Source organism: Ziziphus jujuba, chromosome 9 (assembly GCF_031755915.1).
Source record: "Ziziphus jujuba cultivar Dongzao chromosome 9, ASM3175591v1".
Classification (NCBI taxonomy): domain Eukaryota; kingdom Viridiplantae; phylum Streptophyta; class Magnoliopsida; order Rosales; family Rhamnaceae; genus Ziziphus; species Ziziphus jujuba.
The window spans coordinates 9026172-9043762 of NC_083387.1; the positions used below are offsets into that span (position 1 = coordinate 9026172).

General features: G+C 32.7%; 2 protein-coding genes across 5 annotated transcripts; one reads left to right on the plus strand and one right to left on the minus strand.

Annotated features, from left to right (window-relative positions):
* The first annotated feature begins 2459 nt into the window (after window positions 1–2459).
* On the plus strand, window positions 2460–9626 carry LOC112490398 (phosphatidylinositol/phosphatidylcholine transfer protein SFH8). Of its 4 annotated transcripts, none has more exons than XM_048481160.2 (15): window positions 2460–2703; window positions 2846–2975; window positions 3729–4032; window positions 4538–4637; window positions 4714–4980; window positions 5080–5157; window positions 5266–5367; window positions 6023–6072; window positions 6243–6342; window positions 6470–6568; window positions 6666–6782; window positions 7350–7482; window positions 7860–8263; window positions 8971–9045; window positions 9353–9626. In XM_048481160.2, the coding sequence occupies exons 2-15, from the start codon at window positions 2942–2944 to the stop codon at window positions 9371–9373; spliced, it is 1884 nt and encodes a 627-aa protein (XP_048337117.2). In that variant the 5' UTR covers window positions 2460–2703; window positions 2846–2941; the 3' UTR covers window positions 9374–9626. The 4 variants fall into 4 exon arrangements, with proteins under 4 accessions (XP_048337117.2, XP_048337118.2, XP_048337115.2 ...); XM_048481161.2 differs by having other exon boundaries at window positions 6669–6782; XM_048481158.2 differs by having other exon boundaries at window positions 2461–2703; window positions 7854–8263.
* A 948-nt stretch (window positions 9627–10574) lies between these two features.
* Window positions 10575–15104, minus strand: LOC107426532 (phosphatidylinositol/phosphatidylcholine transfer protein SFH3). Its single transcript, XM_048481162.2, has 15 exons — window positions 14853–15104; window positions 14446–14617; window positions 13895–14144; window positions 13685–13784; window positions 13310–13576; window positions 12975–13052; window positions 12747–12848; window positions 12598–12647; window positions 12343–12442; window positions 12162–12242; window positions 11948–12040; window positions 11670–11781; window positions 11137–11531; window positions 10969–11043; window positions 10575–10872 (listed from the first exon to the last, which is right to left on the minus strand). The coding sequence occupies exons 2-15, from the start codon at window positions 14489–14491 to the stop codon at window positions 10855–10857; spliced, it is 1767 nt and encodes a 588-aa protein (XP_048337119.1). The 5' UTR covers window positions 14492–14617; window positions 14853–15104; the 3' UTR covers window positions 10575–10854.
* Window positions 15105–17591: the final 2487 nt, after the last annotated feature.

The following is a 17591-nucleotide window of genomic DNA, read 5'->3' on the forward strand; positions in this document are numbered from 1 at the left end:
AATCCTGCAGATTTAAATTACAACTGGAATAAAAGTAGTAGTTTGAAAAAAAAAGAAAAAGAAAAAGAATAAGATAATGATGAAATGTGTGCTTTATAGACTCTGGATTTTTTTTTTTTTTTTTTCAAAGGATAAAATAGAATGGGGGCTTGAATCTAAACATATAAGTTTGAATTATTCAACCCTCTTATTTTTAGGTATACTGATTACATTTAATTTGAATATTTAAAATGCAAGTTAGTATAAGATGTCAATTAAATAAACATAAGTTAATATCATTACCGGGTGATATGATATTTTTCATTATGGTATTCTGACATATCATTTTATACTTAATAATTAGTTATTGTAATATTTCTTACATTATTTTATATGAAAGCCAAAAACATATCTAATATTTTCACAAAAATAAAATAAAATAATAATAATATTACTTTTTACAGCTTTATCATTTTGGGACAAAGATCCTTTTCATTTCCCTCAAAACGAAGGATTTCAATATCGAATAACAAGTTATTCCATTTCATTACAGTTAATATGGAAACAATCTATTTTATCATTGATTAGTGCTAATTTCCTTACATAATTTATAATTAAAAATAAATTAATAAAATGTTTATCAAAAATAATATTTCTACAAAATATGATCAAAGTAATACATCATCTATTTCTGTGATAGTTTTCTTTTAATAATGTTTATATTAAAATAAAAACAATAACTTATAAATATTTTAAATTCAAGTAGTAAAAACAAAACATAATACTCAAAACTTCCACAGGTTCTTAGATAACAAACACATATAAACAATTTAAAAGCATTAAAAAAAAAAAACGAAACAGAAAATGAAGCACCATCTTCATCACACCAAAATCAATCATTTACTAGGTTTATCCATGTTCATATTCATTGTGTAGCATTTTGGTAAATATAGGAAAAATTTATAGTCTCATAATTTTGAGGATTCATCCATATATTACAATCTTGTAGTCTTGCGCATTTAAATCCGTAAAAATATTTTATTATTGATTTTTCCTTAATTGTAATTAATTAGTCATTTAATTTTGAATAGACATATTTCATTAATTCTAAATTATGTGAATAAATTAACATCAATTAATTACTAATAAAACTGTTTCTAAAATTCATAGTGATGATATAGAATAACTACAATTACTGGATCTAAAAAATGATATGGCATAATTTGGTTAATCTAGATGGAGATCCTCCACTTGAAAAGAGATGGAAAGGATCCTTGTACATTTAGGATGGCTTAAATGGCTTAAAATCACTCTCCTCAAATACCCATTATGCTCTGCTATTAGTTTTTTTTTTTTTTTTTAATAAATTTTATTAAAAGAAAATGATAAGAAAGAGAAATAATAAAGTATTTTTTGGACGGCTACAAATAATAAAGTTGCCCATTCCAAATGAAACAAATTTTTTTTGCTTATAGTCCTATAAAATTGGCCTGGCATGTTAGAAATCATAGAGAGGTCAAATATGGTGATTCAAAAGCAAAAAGTCAAAAGCCGATGGTGGGTCTCAAAACAAAAGCTTTTTTACTACTTTAATTCCCTTTTATGCGCCCCGAGTTTAGCTTTCTTTTTTGTATTACACTCATAATCTCCTACAATCCAAATTATGATTCAACTTCCAAAATCAAAATTAAAAGACAAACTCCAAACAATGAGGAAAAAAAAAAAAAAGACTTTAGTTCCATCAATAATCCAAAATTATAAATTTCCCAACAATGGTGTATAATATAAGGAAAATGATCAACAAAAAAAATGAATTTGTTGGAAATAATTTAATTTTGACAAATTAGCAATTCACAATTAAAGATGAAAGAAAGAAGAAGAAGAAAAAAAAAAAAAAACTTATTGCCAATTGGCACCATGACAAGTACTTTTGGAAATGATTCATTCTCAAGAACCTTCCCTTGAATAAATTCCATTTTCAAGAAAAAAAATAAATGTTAAATATCTAATTTCGTACCAACCAAACACGGGATTAAAGTTAAAGTATGATTTCCATTTTGCAATTATAGTAGATTAAAAAAAATAATTAAAAAAAAAGTTAATAATTGTTAGCTTGCTCCAACTCAGCACGTGCAAATCAACAAGAAAGATAACCAAAAAAAAAAAAAAGGCAAATTAATAAATTCTCGCCATAAATAATATACAGTGGACACGTCAGCTTTAGCAGTGACAAAATCATTGCACAATTACTATTCAAACCTCCACTGCTGCCAATTTTACCAGTATTCGTTTTCATTCAACTACCGCCGTTAACATTCCTATTTCAATTCATTCCCATCTTTCCCTCCCGCCACGTGTCCATCCACCATTTGTTTTGTTTCCTTCTTCTTCTTTAAAAAAAAAAAAAAAACAAAAAAAAACCAACCGGGTCCCACATCTCTCCTCAGCCCAGCAGCTTGTACAGCTATTATCACACCACTCCCACTTTCTGACCACCTCCTTCTACCCCACCTTCTCTCTCTCTCCCTCTTTCTCTCTCTTTAGTTTTTCTCTTTCTTCCTGTGCTCTCTCCGCCATTGTCAATCGGCGAAAGACATTTCGAATTTGAGTTCGGTGTGTGTTTTTATTAGTAATAATTCCTTCTTCGAATTCAGCGATCCGTTATTTTAGATCGGTTTGCGCATTAATTTCCGTACGGTATTCCTCGTGATTCGCAACGAGAAGGTACGCATTTTTTTATTTTTATTTTATTATTATTATTATTTTTTTGTGTTGATTTTTTCCCCCCGTGATTTGTGGTGGGATTTTTGGAGGGTTTAGATTTGGTTTCTGAGAATTTTGATCGGAATGTGGGTGGTTCTGGCAGGTGCACGAGAGTCTTGCATTTTTGTTTGATGCGTTTCTGATCGGGAGGGAGATATTTTTTTACTCGGACTTTCTCTGTTGTGTGTCGGAGCAGATAATGTCGGGACCACTGGACCGGTTCGCAAGGCCATGTGAGTTCTTAACAGTCTTCTTAACGATTATTTTCTTTCTTGTTGCTGTGCTGGTGTTTCAGTGACTAGGTTTTGTGCTTCATTTGCTTGTTCTAGGGTTTCACTGCGGTGGTTTTTTTTTTTTTTCCTAAAGTGCCGATAGAACTGAGCAGATGAGAAAAAGAAAAAGAAAACCCCCTTTTTTGTGGCTGTTTGCTAATTACTGTTACTATGAAGTTGATTCCTTGCGAGTTTTGTGGTATTTAAAAAAATATTTGATTATATGTTAAATTGTCTTGATAATGTTGCCTAGTTTTGGGGGGATATTGTGTTTTTTAGCTGTAAGATGCTCTTCTTCATTGTAATTGTGGTATGGATTGGTTACATGAAGTTTCCATCACATATTGTGTTGATGGTTGTTATTTCATGAGTTGCTCTGTGTAAGAGTTGGGTTTTGAAATGAGTTCCATAGAATTAAAAATGGTGGACTTCAGATCTTTTGGGAGAGTGAAACTGAAATAGTCCCTCTATCTTGATACAGCATTGGGAGATGCTAAAAAAAGTTACCCTATTTCCTATAAAGTTTTGAGGTTCCATTCTATTTTCTAATTATACATGAAGTTGTAAAAATTATAAGCTTTAAGTTAGACCTGGCAAGTTCATTATTTAATAACCAAGGGTATGGATGTTTAGTGAAGTATTTTAACGTACCATTGTCAGACTTTCATATAAGTCATGTATAAATTTATCACTCAACAATGTTGTTTTTGGCAGGCTTTGAAGGTTTCTCTGGCAGTGATGAGAGAAGAGAAAGGAAGTCCGATTTTGAAAATTCTGAAGATGAGAGGAGAACGAGAATTGGGTCTTTGAAAAAGAAAGCAATAAATGCTTCTACCAAATTTAAGCATTCTCTCAAGAAAAAGAGTAGTAGACGGAAAAGCGATGGGCGAGTCAGCTCTGTTTCCATTGAGGATGTTAGAGATGTTGAAGAACAACATGCTGTTGATGCATTTAGACAAGCGCTTATGTTGGATGAATTGCTTCCTGAGAAACATGATGATTATCATATGATGTTGAGGTACTTAATGTTTCATCTTGTTTGACTTTTTATTCTCATCCATACTAATCTTTCCAGATATCTATATCTCTTTGTAGACTATTTTAATACAAAATAATTGTGTTGTTTGACTGAATTAAAAATGTGCTTTGCTATTTGGGTTGATTCTTGCTTCATGTTCAGATATATGAATCAGTGGAACTGACGGTCCAATCAATCTACATCTGTCCTTTCAATAGATTTGGGGTAGACTTCGTATTGGTTGGAAAAAGTGGATTGGTACCATCATAGATTCGATAAAGTATATTCTTCAGCATTAGTTTTAATTGATGCCACTTCAAATGTGTTTTTAGCTTGCGTAGGACTTGTTCCCATGCTGTTCCTTACTATTAGTCTGACATAATCTGATAATCTCACAACGTTGTCTTAGTTTTATGTAGTTTGATGATCTCTTAATATATATGATAAGTTCCATCTTTATTTTCACATATGGTCTGAGTTGTTCTTAATATTCCATAACTTGCAGGTTCTTGAAAGCAAGGAAGTTTGATATTGAAAAAGCAAAGTGTATGTGGGCTGAGATGCTGCAATGGAGGAAGGACTTTGGTGCTGACACCATTATGGAGGTAACTCTAGCTGAATAAAGTACCTAAGTTTTCAGTACTTGTTAACTATTTGTTCTCACTGTAACTTTCTTGTCAGGATTTCGAATTTAAAGAGGTGAATGAAGTTGTAAAGTACTACCCCCATGGGCATCATGGTGTGGATAAGGAGGGAAGACCTGTTTACATTGAAAGACTGGGAAAAGTTGATCCTGTCAAACTAATGCAAGTTACTACCATGGACCGGTATGTGAAATACCATGTTCAAGAGTTTGAGAAAAGCTTTGCGATAAAATTTCCAGCTTGTACTATTGCTGCAAAGAGGCACATAGATTCAAGCACTACGATACTAGATGTTCAAGGCGTGGTATACTTCCAACAAACATATGTTCTGTTCCTATAATTCCTGGTCACATTTAGTATGATTGTAATTTTAAAGCATGTTTTCTTGTTTTTGGTTGATTAGGGCTTCAAGAACTTTACAAAGTCTGCTAGAGATCTAATTATGCGGCTGCAGAAGATTGATGGTGACAATTATCCTGAGGTATTTAATCTTGATTTTCTTAGAACTTTCTAGTATGGTTATCCATACAGAAATTTCATATAAATCATGTAACTACTTTAAAATGTTTACATCTTTTAATTGATGCAGACTCTTTGCCAAATGTTTATCATCAATGCTGGTCCTGGATTTAGGCTGCTATGGAACACTGTAAAGAGTTTTCTAGATCCCAAAACAACATCCAAGATTCATGTACGTACTTCTTCTGTGTCTTGCCATCATCTTTTTATTCACAATGGTTATTAAAAAAAAAAACAGATGCGCTAAAGTGGTTCAACCCACAAAACAAAAAGAAAACACTAAAGACTCTGACCTTAAGGCCAAAATCATTGGACCACCTAAAAGCTTAGCATAGGACCAAAAGCCATAAAATGATTTCCTGTTAAGCAAAACAACACAGAACAAATTCATGCTTTAAAGCCACAAGAATCATTTCAACATCTTTGCAACTCTGCTATACCATTCTTTTCACAAAGTGCAAAAAAAATGCATAGGGTATGGGGTAAGGGGGGTTTATACATGGTACCAATTCACAAAACCATGATACATTATCTACACTAAAGTGTCAAGTTATCGGTAGTCAGAATCTTCGCAATATTAAAGCAGCAGAGGCCAAAAAAGAAACCCACTTTGCTGGGACTTCGATGTAGTTTATTTAGCTTCTTGATTAATTAGAGCTTCTTAATATCGATACTGTACAATATCATATAATATGGTATATACTTTCTTAGCTTCTTAAACAAACCAACTTGGTGGGGATTTCAATGTACTTTATTTCATACTTAACTCTTTTTCTTTTTCTTTTTTTTTTCTTTTCTTGTGGTTAATTCTCTGTGGAACTTTATAGGTTCTTGGAAACAAATACCAGAACAAATTACTTGAGATTATTGATGCCAGGTAATGGTGTTAAGCTATACTTGCACTACATATGCTACATTATGCTATCTTTTACTTTTTCTTAATTTGCCGATTTTTGATATTTTGTTTTATCATTGTTCCTTTTTCTTGTTCCATTTGATAATATGCTTGTCCCTTTAAAGTTCAAAAATCTTCTTTCAATTTTGTAGTGAGTTGCCAGAATTTCTGGGTGGTAGCTGTACCTGTGCAGATCTGGGGGGATGCCTTCGTTCTGATAAGGGCCCTTGGAAAAACCCTGAAATATTGAAGGTTATTGTATACTCATCGCAGTATCTTTTTTGCGATGTAAATTTGTTATGGTTTGTCTGTTTAAGACCAGTGTTATGTTCCATGTTTTTTATTTAAACACAATGCTTATGTATTTACTTTGTTTCAGATGGTTCTTAATGGTGAAGCACGACGTGCTAGGCAGGTTGTAAAAGTTCTAAACAGTGAGGGGAAGATTATTGCTTACGCTAAGCCACACTACCCAATGGTAAAAGCTTGATAAATATCATTAATTTGTTATTTATGTGGGGCAAGACTCGTTGTTTCCGTTTTCGCTTATATGGTTATATTTGGTTATTTTCAAGCAGGTGAAAGGAAGTGATACATCTACTGCTGAGTCAGGCTCTGAAGCCGAAGAGATTGCTTCCCCAAAAGCAATAAAGAGTTATTCACATCTTCGGTTGACTCCTGTTCGTGAAGAAGTAGGTTTATTTTTATATATGTCATTGAGAAATGCGAATGTTTCTTTTGCCTTTTTCTATTTCTTTGGAATCAGTATATAAATTGTTGGATCTTTAAAAGTTTGTTCTATGTGAATTAATTGACAATGGTTATATGGCAAGTGGTCTTGTTTGGAAAGAGAATGTGTTATTGGTTGTTGGTTTTTCTTTGAACTGGTTGCAAAATCTGGAATAATCCTCTTATGAATGAAATTTTTGGGCAGAGCAATGTTATTTATAACCAATGATAATTGGTGATTGGTGCCTGTTATATGACAACTTATAAGGTAGACTTTGCATGATTTTAATTGAGTTTTGATGTGGGATTTACCACTACATCGGTTGCGACACTGCTGATATTTCATCATAGGTGATTGCAAATAACATTTTTCTTTTAGATATGGTATGCAAAGGAATACTCAAATATATTGGTGAAAGTTAAGATATGCACCTAAGCATGAAATCTGGAAATGATTGTGTCTGAGGGTTGGAATATTGTTCATGGTTTTTCAATTATTCATTCTTTAATCTGTTTTAATGAATATGCAGGTGAAGGTAGTCGGAAAGGCAAGCTATGCTGGTAGCTTCTTGGGTTATGATGAGTATGTGCCCATGGTTGACAAAGCCGTTGATGCTTGTTGGAAGAAGCAAGCTTTGATTCAAAAACCACATCCTTCAAAAGGTTTTATGGCGGCTTTGCATAACATGTTATTTGAATTTGTCTATGCACTCTATGTTCTGATCATTGTTAAACTTTCTGTTATACTTTCTTTACCATCTGCCAAGAGATGAGTTTAATTTTGCATATTTCTTACACTGACGTTGCTTATTATGCTGCATGGACAATATTATGTTTTTGCATCAGAAGCTAGGAAGCATAAACATGCGAATGAAAAGAATATGAGTTGTTCTGTATGTTAAGAGTTCGGTGTCATGGGTCATTGACTTAAAGAAGTCAGAAAAGCTTCTTCTCGCAATATTGTGTCCTTTGAGTACCAGCAGTCTTTGTTTGTTAATACAATTAAGCCCCATCACTGAAGTAAACTTTTCCAGTTTCAGGAACACCTCCTGTACCTGACACAACAAAAAATCCGGAAGGAATTCACGCTCGGATTTTGGTTGTGCTTATGGCCTTCTTCATGACTCTTTTAACTTTCTTACGGTCAGTGGCATATCGTGTAACTAGAAAGTTTCCTGACACCTTGACCAATCATGATCAAAACATTTGTGAGCAAACTTTTGATGGAACACACAAGGAAGAGAATCGTCCCCCTTCACCAACAACATCATTTACAGATTCAGATGTTCTTTCCTCTGTACTTAAAAGGCTTGTGGAGCTTGAGGAGAAGGTTGATACTCTCAGAGCAAAGCCAACTGAGATGCCCTATGAGAAAGAGGAATTGCTGAATGCTGCTGTTTGTCGGGTGGATGCCTTGGAAGCAGAGCTTATTGCTACAAAAAAGGTATCAACACCTTGCTTGGATTTTTTTTTTTTTTTTTTTTTCAGGGAAAAAACTTGTCAAAATAGGAGCGCTTTCACCTGTTTAAATATGTATTTGCTATGGACATTCTCAACTTGGCTTGCATTTAATAACTCTGTCAGGATGCATTGATTTCAATTGTCATTTTCGTTCAACAGCAGATGCAATATCTGCTTTCAGTTTCTGATGTAATTTGTTATAATCCTCATCTTGGAAGTGTGTTTTTGTTCTTTTACATCCTTTAGATTTCAATTTAAATGATTGAAAAAATAATTTATTAGTTTGATCTGCTGCAGATATGACATGCTCTCCTTTGATGTTTGTCAATTAAAATCTCCGTACAGCATGTTCATGAAGCGATAGGCCTTTGAGACTAGTTTAATGAGTTATTAGTAAACAAATAATGAAAGGGGGCTGGTGAAAAGGATAGTGTGAGCATTGCTTATTAGTAACCGTACATGCTTAATGAATTCAGTTGCCTGTAAACATGACTTCTTCGCATTTTCATTTGACACAATCCATACTCTGGTGTTTTTAGCTTGACTGGCATCTATACACCGTCTTAATATTCATGATGGTGCATGTGGGACTTTTATTATCGCAAAACAGCATGTCTTATTAATTACTTCACTTGACTGCATTTTCTGTGCTATGCATGTATGTTGATTATATTGTTTCTTCTGGAGCAGGCTCTTCATGATGCTCTAATGAGACAAGAAGAACTGCTTGCTTATATAGACAGACAAGAAGAAGCAAATCTACGGGTAGTTTGACAATTTAAAAGTCTCTCCCTCATATATCAGTGAATCCTGGCCAAATTTTTGTCCAGAATGTGTAAATTTTTTTAAATGAGAAATTTGGCCAGGATTCCCTACTGAGAGAAATATTATATATGTATGAGGCCCATTCCATGTATCAAACATTGTTAGTTTTTATCAAATACTTTGCTACATGGAATACTCCCCTACATACATATATTCCTCTCTCTCTCTCTGTCTCTCTCTCTCTCTCTCTCTCTGTCTTAAAACAATTAATGAAGTTTATGACTGACATTTTACTTTTTGTGGTCAGAAAAAGAAGTTTTGCTGGTGAAGTGTTTTGCTGATGGAAGGAGACAGGAGCGTCTCAACTTTATTTATGGTATTAGGCGAGAAAGAAAAAGTGAGGTTTTCTAATTATACAGTGTTTCTAAATTCGATAACATGAACAGATTGATGTTAACGATATATTTTAATTATCTTTCTTTCTTTGTTTTGAATATAGTGAAATTGTTTAACTCTGAAGAAAGTCCTCTGTGGCTGTTACACTTATTTAAAGGAATGTCGATAATTATTTATTATCTTAATTGTCGAAAAATGTAGTCTATAGGAGAGAGGGTCTTGAATGAGATGAAAAAAACGAAGAAAAGCTGCTTGTGACAATGGTGTGTTTGGTAAATGAAAATGTCATTAAATCTATTATCTTTTTTGTGATGAAATTTTATTATTTAACCCTTAGGCAAAGGTTTTGGGGGAGTCAACAAATTTATGGGATTAGTTTTCTCAAGAATTAAAACAATTTATCTGAAATAACTATAGGAACTTGAGTCTCTTAGAAAATAAATATAATGATGAATGTGTGAACTACATGAATAAGCTTTAACTACAAATATTCGTATTCTAACCTCGTATTCCTCTGCACTTTCAAAGCTATAATGACGAATGTGTGAATTACCGGAATAAGCTTTAACTATAAAAAAATCTTCTTTTAACACATTGCATTGCTCTGCTCTTTCAAGTTTCAGAAAGGTGAAAATGGAGAGCAATTCGTTTGAAAGATTAATTTACTGGATGAATGACGAGGAACACATTAACCTCAATTTACTCTGCAGCAAAAAAAAAAAAAAAAAAAAAAAAAAAACGCACTCTCAAAATTTGTTGACTCTCTCAATCTTTAAAGAACTAAAGATGTGATGGAGCATTCTTAGCTAGGCATTGTTTCTACTTTTGCATAACACCCAGACTAATGAAATTTTTATGTATTTGAGAAAGTTGCTTTTGATTAGTAGGAGGTTGCTTTTAACAGGCGCTGCTAAAAAAAATTTTTGTTGGATAGTCAATTTGTTTTCCTTGAATTTTACAATATCCTATTTGTCATATTCATATATATAAAATAATAATATCGGAATCATTCAACAAAATAATAATAATATCAAATATTTTGGCAGGTAACTTGGTATTTTCATATTGCCAATACTTCCACCAACCTTTGATGATCAGGATCAGGACAAGATAATTTGGTGTTCAGAAAGAAGGAAAAAACGAAATTTTTGTCAACATAAAATGGTGCCCAAATTATTAAAAATATTCACAAATGTTGAGGAATGGCACATTGTATAAACAATAATATACACAGCATTTGACATTTTGAGTATTAAACAAAAACAAACATAATACTAAAAAATACACATATATAAGAAAGCATCCGTGGAGGGGCTGAAAAAATCAACAACGCCACCAACTGCAACCGGTTTCCCAAACTGTTTTTATTATTTCGTTGCAGCCAAATACTATCCACTCTTCTACATAACACATTTACCAGCGGAACAGGCGCTGCAAATTACATTCCAAAAATCAAGAATGAGAAAAACACTTTCGAATACCACTCAAAATTCTGAGTACTAATAATAGGACATAATAGTAACTTACCATCTTCTTCTTCTTCTTCTTCTTCTCAACATAGGCTACAAGCTCCTGCTGTTTGGCAAGGGAGTCCTCAAGAGCCTATATATAGACGTACCAAGAAGAATAAACATCAAAATCTTCAAAAATTTTCTTAAACAGAACTCAAGAGAGACAAAAACCAGAGCTCCTTACTTTCTTGGCCGCTGCTAGTTCCTGCTGAAGGGTGTCAACCTTGTTGAGAGCATCATTCAGCATCTGTTCCTTCTCAGGTGGCATGACGGGTGCTTTGGATTCGAGTACATTCACTTTCTCTTCGAGTTCCGTCATGCGCTTCACCATGGTCAAGTAGTCTGTGGTGGAGATGGTCGGTGCAGGCAACTGATGGCCTTGGCCTTTGTTAATCATCATGCCATTATAGTAAACTGGATTGCCATAGAGTGCAGCTTCAGTCATTTTCCTCGGCATGTTTCGGGTTAAGCGGACCATTGTAATAATACCCATGACAAAGGCCATGACACCACCAACTATCTGACTGCTTACACCTTCGGAAGCCTTAGTTGTGTAGTCCATGGAATAACAATCTGCAGCTATGTAATATAAAGAAATACAATTAGCAATTACTATTAGCAGTTAATCTTCTTTTTCTTTTTTCTTTTTTAATTTTTTTCAAGTACTGAAAAATTTCTATGAATAATTTTCGTATTGAGAAAGATCAATATATATACCTTTAGAGACGGCAAACTTATCATTATGAGGCCAAGATGCATCCACAACCTTATCAACCATGGGAACAAAGTTGTCGTACTTGCTTGGGTTGCAAGTTTTGGCTATAAGAACCTGGAGAATAAACACAATAACTTGTGACGTGTGAGGAGGCACAGGGGTCAGTGTTAAGTGATCGGTCCATGTTTTCAGCTCTGTAATTATTCTTAGTTTGTTTGCCTTAATGAAATTAATCTAGAGGAGATAATTCTTTGAATCTAGAATTTGATATGAAGCTTACTTCTTCAGGAACAGAAGAGAGTTTTGGTTGTGCAGAGAGACATTTCACATCTGTTGGCTCTGGAATTGTATCCGAGATGATAGATTTGCATGTCTTTTATCATGCAAACAAAGATGACAAACATACAAAGTTAGGGAATAGACAAAATGAAAAATTGCATATACAGAGAGGCCATGAACAGACAAATTATAAAAGACAAGCTTATTCCAAAAACCTTCTCATCCTCAGAGATTGTCTTCTCTTCAATATCTGATAAAGATCTTCTTATGCATTTGCCTTCACCATTTTGAACCATCTGGCTCACCACAAATAGTATTTCATGATTTTCTATCTATATCTCATAGGGAAGAACATGAAGAAGGAATAACAAGTTCGTTGGAATTAATGGTAAATACCTTCAATATATCAGGATCATTCCATGGGCCCTTGTCGGAATGCATGCAGCCCCCTTTGTCGGAACAAGTACAAGAACCACCCAAAAACTCTGGCAATTGACTGGACAATAGTAAAACATGTTAGGGGAAGGAAATTTAAAATAGTTACCCATATTATGCAACCAAAATCAAAGTAGATTATCAGCATATTAGTATTGACTGTGATTGGGTAGGAAAATGAATTTGAATAAACATGCTATCCAGGGATTAACTTACTCAGCATCAATGATTTCAAGCAACTTGCTCTGGTATTTGTTACCCAGAACCTGGTTAATTAAAAAAAAATAAAAATAAAAAAATCATGGCTTAGTGCCATAACAATGTCAAAATCAGCTTAGTTAATAAACAGATGGAAAAATACTTACATGGATTTTTGCGGTGGTCTTGGGGTCAAGGAAGGATTTAACAGTGTTCCATAAGAGCCTAAATCCAGAACCGGCATTGATGATGAACATGCGGTTCAAGGTCTAATGTTAAAAACAAGAGATTCAATTACAGATATGGAAATAGAAAAGTTCAACATAATGAATGAATACACAAAAAGGAAAATTAAGAAGCTAAATTAGGCATAAAATAATCCAACAGAGTAGTACCTCAGGATAATTGTCACCATCAATCTTCTGGAGGCGGGTGAGTAGTTCCCTTGCAGCTTTGTTGAAGCTTTTAAGCCCCTGCGAAAGAGCATAACTCAAGTTAAATCAAACTAAAACATCTAAATTCAAAATGGATAAGAAAAAAATTGTTTCTTGTTAAAGCAACCATCATGATGTCTAAAACCCACTTGTTTGATGTCACTAACAAGGTTCATGAAACTGGTTTCCTTTCCTCTAATACTTAAAACTTGTTTTTTTACAGCATTTATATACAACAAATATTGAGGTTATCAATCAATGAACCTAAACCAAAAATCAAAACTCCTGAAACATACCACTCCTTGCACATCCAAAATAGTAGTGCTCTGATCGATGTGCTTCTTTGCTGCAATGGAGCAGGCAGTGAACTTAACAGCAAAAGTCCTCTCAAACTCACGGATATGGTACTTTACATATCGGTCCAATGTTGTAACTTGCATAAGTTTATTAGAATCAACTTGTCCAAGCTTTTCAATGTAAACAGGACGCCCCTCCTTATCAACTCCATGATGTCCTTGTGGATAGTATTTTAGGACTTCGTCGATTTCCTTGAATTCGAAGTCCTTGAACAAAATAACCAAGGAAAAAAAAAATTGTTTTTGGATTCATACAAAGTAGTCAAAACTCAAACTAAGGATATCCACCATACTTAATAGAACAATAGAAAATACCTCCATGATAGTGTCAGCGCCGACTTCCTTCCTCCACTGGAGCATGTCGGACCACATTTGCTTTGTCTTCTCAATGTCAAATTTCCTGGCCTTCAAAAACCTGTTACGTTATCAAACAGGAGGTTAATTTCTCAGTGATATAGAAAGATGGATAACCATTCATTTGCAATTTTCAAGTTGTTAATCTCATATGAAATACTAGAAAATAACCTTAGCATCATATGGTGATCATCATGTTTTGAGGGCAGTAGCTCTTCCAAGATAAGTGCTTGGCGAAATGCATCCACTGCTTGCAATTCCTCTGCGTTGATATTATCCTCAATAGCAACCGACATTACCCTGCTGTTTTTTCTTCCTCTCTTTGTGAAAGAATGCTTAAACTTGGTTGAGGCATTGATTGCCTTCTTCTTAAGAGATCCAAGTCTTGTCTTCCTCTCATCCTCAGAGGTTTCATCAAGAACTGCAATATTAATATTTCAAAATTATCCAAATGCTAAAAGTAAACGGATAAACCAATTTTAATTCTTTTAATCAGTATTTCCTATAAACCAAGTTTCCATATAAGCTCTACAAGAACAAAAAGAAAATCTCAGAACCAAATGTGGAATAACTAAGAATACCAAGTATGAACTAAAAGATCATATACAGGCAGTCAAGTTGTTTAACATATGAGCTCTTGTTATAACAGAATAATATTTCAGGTCAGAGATTTGTGAAATGCATGGAAAAAGAAAAAAACAATGGATTGCGACAGGGCTTACCGGGTTTAAAGTGTTTGTCAAGATGTCCAGACATTGTGTCACACATGATTAATATTTCTCGAAAGGTTGCTCAATAAATATGAGACCAAAAGGGCAGGAGGATCAAGCATTCATATAATACAACAATAGATGATCAAACTACGGCCCTCACTACAATATATTACACCTACACCTGCAATGCAATCAGAAAAAAGGAAAACATCAAAAAGAAAAAAAAAAAATATTCAAGAAACAAGAAAACAAACCAAACCCTTCTAGCATGCATATAAATTAACCCCAAGAAATCTATATATGATCATAGAAATGTAACTTTAGCAGCTAAGAAGGGTCCCCAAAAAAAAAAAAAAAAAAAAAAAAAAAAAAAAGGGACAAAAAGAGAGAAGTTGATTGGTATAGGAAACTAATACCTTTTCTCAAGAATGTAGGGGAAGATGAATAGAGAAAAAGGCCGGAAATATATATGAACCCCGGATTAATCTCTGGAATTTCAGTGCCAAAGAGACAACGAGGATGAGATGTCTGATTTAGAGAATGAAAAAGATTGAGACAACCAGGATTTTTTTGTTGTTTTTTTCTCCTTTGTCTTTGACTGATTCTGAAGGGAAAAAAAGGACCTGTTTTAGAAAAGAGCGTGCGAAATGCAAGCCACTCCGTTCCATTACTAAAATTTCTTTCTTTTTCCACAACTAATTAACCAACTCCATCTACTTCTTTTTTTTTTTTTTTTCCCTGCTACATATCTCTAACAGCTATTTGTCACCTTTTTTTCTTTTTTGCCATAAATAAGAATATAGTTATGCCACGTTTTTATATATCTATCTATCTATATATATATATATATATGTATGTATCCTATAATCATATTTAACCTGCACATAACATAATAAATACAGAGTTGTATAATCTAAATGAAGATAATTGTATGTTATTAAGTAGTTTTACGTGGATTAAAATAATTCTCTTTTTAAGTACTTAAAGACTAGGATTTCTTAAAAATAAACTTCTCCAGCTTTAAGTTTAATTGAAGTATGAAGGAAATATATATGGATTCATAGAAGTAGGCTCACTTTACTTGCGTTTGGTTTGTATATATGGTGTACTAATTCTTTTAAAAATGATATAGAGTTTGATATATGTGTTGTAGTAAGGTGGTTGTTGAAGGTTAGAGAGAAGTTGATGAGGAATATATTATTATTATTTTATTTCTTTTCAAATATGATGAAGTCGGTTAATACTTGTGTTTGTGGTGCTCCACGATAAGTTTGTGGGCCTGCTGATTTGTATATAATAATAGGAATTTGGAAGATTTCTTCAAGTTTTTATTTTTTTGTAAACTGATTTCTTCAACTTGTATATGAAAGACTCAATATTGAGTATTTTTATTTGTTTTAATAAAACAAATTAAATATATGTGCATATTCCGTTCCAACGAGCTAAAAGAAGATGCAAAATTTTCTAATTAGAAGCTAGCCATGCTTCAATTCAATCCATTTCCTGTGGGTGGTATTGTCCATTCCCTCTTATCGTTTTCCATTTTTCTTGCTCATCAATCTGCTATAATTAATTTTCAGCTAAATTACAAATTCAGTGGTTGAAAGAACAGAATCTTGTCATTAAAAGTACTAATCAAAGGAAAGATTTTCCACCTGGTTAGGAAAAAAAAAAAAAAGAAAAAGAAAAAAGAAAAAAGAAAAAAGGAAAACTTAAAAAAGTTTTGGCCTAAAACATTTAACCATAACCAAAGTATAATCAAAATTAATGTTGATGGGCACTATACTTCACCAATGGCGAATCTGCCACCGTGCAAAATAATAAAAAATCCATATAATTGACATATGAAATGGTCAAATTTTGGTATTAAGAATTTTAAAAATATCCATTAAATTTTGAAAATATCGTTAAACCCATATAAAGATTGAAATTGAGTAAGAATTGTGTTTTGATCTTGCTCAAAAATTTTCATGCTGATCTGCAGTTAAAAATGTATTTAATAAGTTGAATCAAGGCTCAATAAATAAGAAACTACTATAGAAGTATATAGAGTAGGTGATATTCTAATTACCAGTATGGATGTGAAAATCAAATGGCCGTAAAAGATATGGAAATTTCAAAGTTGATTGTGCATATAAAACACTACAATAGCAATTCTAATATTCTTTTTCTATACATTTTTCATTCACGAAAGCCTTTTTCCACTACACGAAGGAAACAGAAGAAAAAAAAATTGTCCAACATGCTGTTGTGAATTTTTTTCACAATTTGGTCAAAATTTACATGATATATGTTGATATTTCCAAAATTTTCCCTTATAATTTTTTTATAAAATTTTAAAAATATCTGTTAAAGTTTAATTTTTATTAAATTTTAAAAATATAATTCAATACATATAAAGGTCCAAATTAACTCAAAAAAAAAAAAAAAAAAAAACTGGATGTACGTGTGAAAACGAGTATTATAGCATTGTCATGGTAATATATGTTAAATTTACTCTATCACCATAATACTCGGCTCACATGTGAGAAGGAATGGAAAGATTTTCCAATTTGTGTTTTTGAGTAATACGTAGATCAGTCTTTTGGGCGGAAGCAAATATAATCAATCTACAACATTTATTTTCAGCTAAATTGCAAATTAAGGGTTCTAATCTAATTGTATATTTTTTTTATTATCTTTTCCATTTTTCTTGCTCATCAATCCACTAGATTTATTTCCAGCTAAATTACAAATTCAGTGGCTAAAAGAACTAAAAGTACTAATCAAATGAAAGATTTTCCACCTTTTTGGGTTAAAAAAAAAAAAAAACACTTAAAAATTTTTTTGGCCAAAATTAAAATTAATGTAGGTGGGATCTCTACTTCAGCGATGGTTGCAAAATAATAAAATTCCATATAATTGGCATATGAGAGTCTGAAATGTTGGTATTTTTATGAGTTTTCATCTTTATTTACAATATAATATGTGGTAGTATTGTCTGTTTATATAGACCTTTTAAGTTTGAGAGTATATATATATATATATATATACACACACACACAAAATACATAATAAGATTGGAATCCTCAATTACATGTACATTAAACCATAGAGTCTTAATTGTAAATTGGATTTAGAGGAATTATAAAATTCACCTACATAACTTTTTTTTT